Below are 2,764 nucleotides of genomic sequence, written 5' to 3' on the forward strand. Positions count from 1 at the left end.
GCGTTTCAAGCTCCTGAAAGATGGTCTTGAGAAGGTAGCAAAAAGATAAAATAGCGCCTGTCCCCTGGTCAAACCGAAGACAAGGCACCCATCAGGAGCCGCAAGATTCCTCACATGGCGTAGTAGTGAAGTCAGTACAAAGCAGCCAAACGCTGAGACGCTTTCGACTCTCTCTCTGCCCTTCTATCTCCTGTTTCTCTATTTTCCTTTGGACGTTGCAACCATGTCTGGTGGTGTCAGAGAAAGTGGTTCGTCTGGCAACGAGGCTGAGCCCGTGCTGCTCAAGAAACTAGGATATCTGTTTGTATATTCATATCTAGCAAAGGTTATGATAGCCCGTGCTAACTAGTAGCAAGCGATAACTTCCACTTGGCGTTGAACAGGCTTGATCAGATCCGTGGCACCGTCATCTCCTGTCGCTATACGATTCCCCAAGCACTCAGGGGCCAAGAACGTCATGACGAGCTCAAGAGCGCCACGGAAGCTGCAGTCTGTGCCGTGGTCATGGACCATCCAACTCTTCAGGTTGGGGTCGCAAACCCCGACTCCAGGAAGCCTTCCTGGGTCCAGCTGGCGAGCCTCGACCTGCAGCACCATATACGCTGGCATTTTCTGGACGCTGAGGCAGACATCGACAAGACCCTGCTGCAAACCGCTGGACTTCAAGTCGACACGAAGTTCACTGACCTGCAGCACAGGCCTGGATGGTTTCTCGACATGCTGCACCAAGATAATGCTGAGTTCTTGGACATTGTATACACTTGGAACCACGTCCACCACGATGGGATGAGTGGGAAAATATTCCATGAAGACTTACTTGAAGCCCTCAACTCTCCAACCAAAACTCAGAAAGTCCACCAGCACATCAACAAGCACACCCTCACACTTCCAATACAACCCCCAAAAATGCCACCACCCCTCGAGGACGTATGCAAACTACCACTATCCTTCAAGACCCTCGCAAGGGGCGCCCTCGAAGTCCACGGCGCAGCCGTCTTCGACAAGAGCCCCAGCCTCGCGCACTGGATCCCAATCCACCTCACGCCCTTCCAGACGCAGCTCCGCCGCTTCACGATCGAGAGCGACGCCCTGGGCAAAATCGTGAGGGCATGCCGGCAACACCAGACCACAGTCACCGGGCTGCTCCAGGCCCTGGCGTTCGTGTCCATCGCCTCACAGCTAGACGAGCAGACCGCCACGGCCTTCCGCGCCGGGACAGCCTTGAACCTCCGCCGGCACATGCCAACGGGCCCGAGTACATACCCCGACTTCCGCCCGCACCGCACCATGGCCTGTTATGTGTCCATGTTGACGCACGAGTTCGACGTCGCGCTTGTCAGAACCATCCGCGCCAAGCGTTCACCATCGGACGCCGCCGACGCCGCCGCCACCGCCAAAGGCCCAGCCCTGCTGCGCGAGGACCTTCTCAATGAGGCATGGTCCGGAGCCTCCTCCGTCCGCAGCGAGATCGCGACCAAGATCGAGAAACAAGGTCTCCGAAAGGATAACCTCAGCCTCATGCGGTTCATCTGGGACTGGCGCCAGTATTTCATGGACTTGGCCAAGCGGCCACGGCAGTTGTCGTGGGTGGTCAGCAATATCGGCGTGATCGATGGGACGAGATTCGAGGCTGGTACTACAGCGCCCTCAGCAGCAGCAGCAGCAGCAGCAGCAGCGACAACAACGGCTCCTGCAGCGGATGATGGGCCGGAGGAGTCGTGGTCGATCTGCCAGGGGCTCTTTGCGGTCAGCCCTGAGACTACCAACGGGGGTGTTTGTATAGCGGTCTTGACGGCGGCGGGCGGGCAGACGTGCGTCACTGGGACTTGGCAGGACTGCATCTTTGATGTATCGCTGGGTGAGCGCGTCATGGATGATATGGAGAGGTGGCTTGGCCAGATCGCTTCCGAATTGTGAGGGAGTTGGGTAGAGTTGATGTCTGATATTGTTACTTGGATTAGCAGCCATTGCAGTATTTTGGAACACTTTACTTAATCGTCGTCGCCAAAAAGGCATCTTCTTAGCATAGCAAAGACTTCTGGCCTCTTGTCATTCCGGATCATCGTAACTCCTGCCTGGTGATTTCCATGCTGCTCAAGAAGCCATTTTCCAAAAGATAGTTAACTCTCACATGTAGGCCTAGAGATTGTCACAACAGCAGTGTAACCTTGGCAGCTGGGCAGAGCCAATATTGACTCACTTGCTTCACTTGATTTGCTAGTATCCAGCCTGCTATAGCTGATCTACTGTATGTTCTACCTCAACATTAAAGATGCAAGATTTTGTATCATCAAGGCAAGGCCTCTTTTGTGTCTGACTTATGTCACTGACACACAGAGTCTGACGCTGGGGTTAACTTTGGGGACGATTGAAATGACCCATGCAAGGAAAAGGCTATGAAATTGAGAAACCGACCCGATTTGAGATTGTACTCAGTCATTCAACTTCTACTCGTACATAGTATCTCACTTATCGTGGCCTCAAGCTTTGTGGCTCAGTCTAGCTCAAGTAGCTTCAAACTTTGCGGTCTAAGCAGCTCAGATACTTTGATCTGTTTCAATCTCAAATCAATCTTGATTTCCTCCCTCGGTTTACTCAAATACTCATCTGGCACCCCATGACACATCTGTATCGGATTATGCTTTTTGCAAAGATCGTGGGGCCAATCAACTCAGAAAAAAGCCACCGTCGTCATGGTCCAACGAGCTTGAGAACCTCTAGCATTCTATCATCGTCAGACCCCGCAATATTTTTAAACTCAGAA

At 53.0% G+C, this 2,764-nt stretch overlaps 1 protein-coding gene across 1 annotated transcript; it reads left to right on the top strand.

The window, feature by feature from the left end:
• Window positions 1-223: 223 nt before the first annotated feature.
• M406DRAFT_342924 (uncharacterized protein) lies at window positions 224-1,917 on the top strand (the record flags this gene model as incomplete). Its single annotated transcript, XM_040921813.1, has 2 exons — window positions 224-300; window positions 357-1,917. 2 exons carry the CDS (start codon window positions 224-226, stop codon window positions 1,915-1,917), a joined length of 1,638 nt encoding a protein of 545 aa, XP_040771708.1.
• Window positions 1,918-2,764: the final 847 nt, after the last annotated feature.

This window comes from Cryphonectria parasitica (genome assembly GCF_011745365.1).
Source record: "Cryphonectria parasitica EP155 unplaced genomic scaffold M406scaffold_9, whole genome shotgun sequence".
Classification (NCBI taxonomy): Eukaryota; Fungi; Ascomycota; class Sordariomycetes; order Diaporthales; family Cryphonectriaceae; genus Cryphonectria; species Cryphonectria parasitica.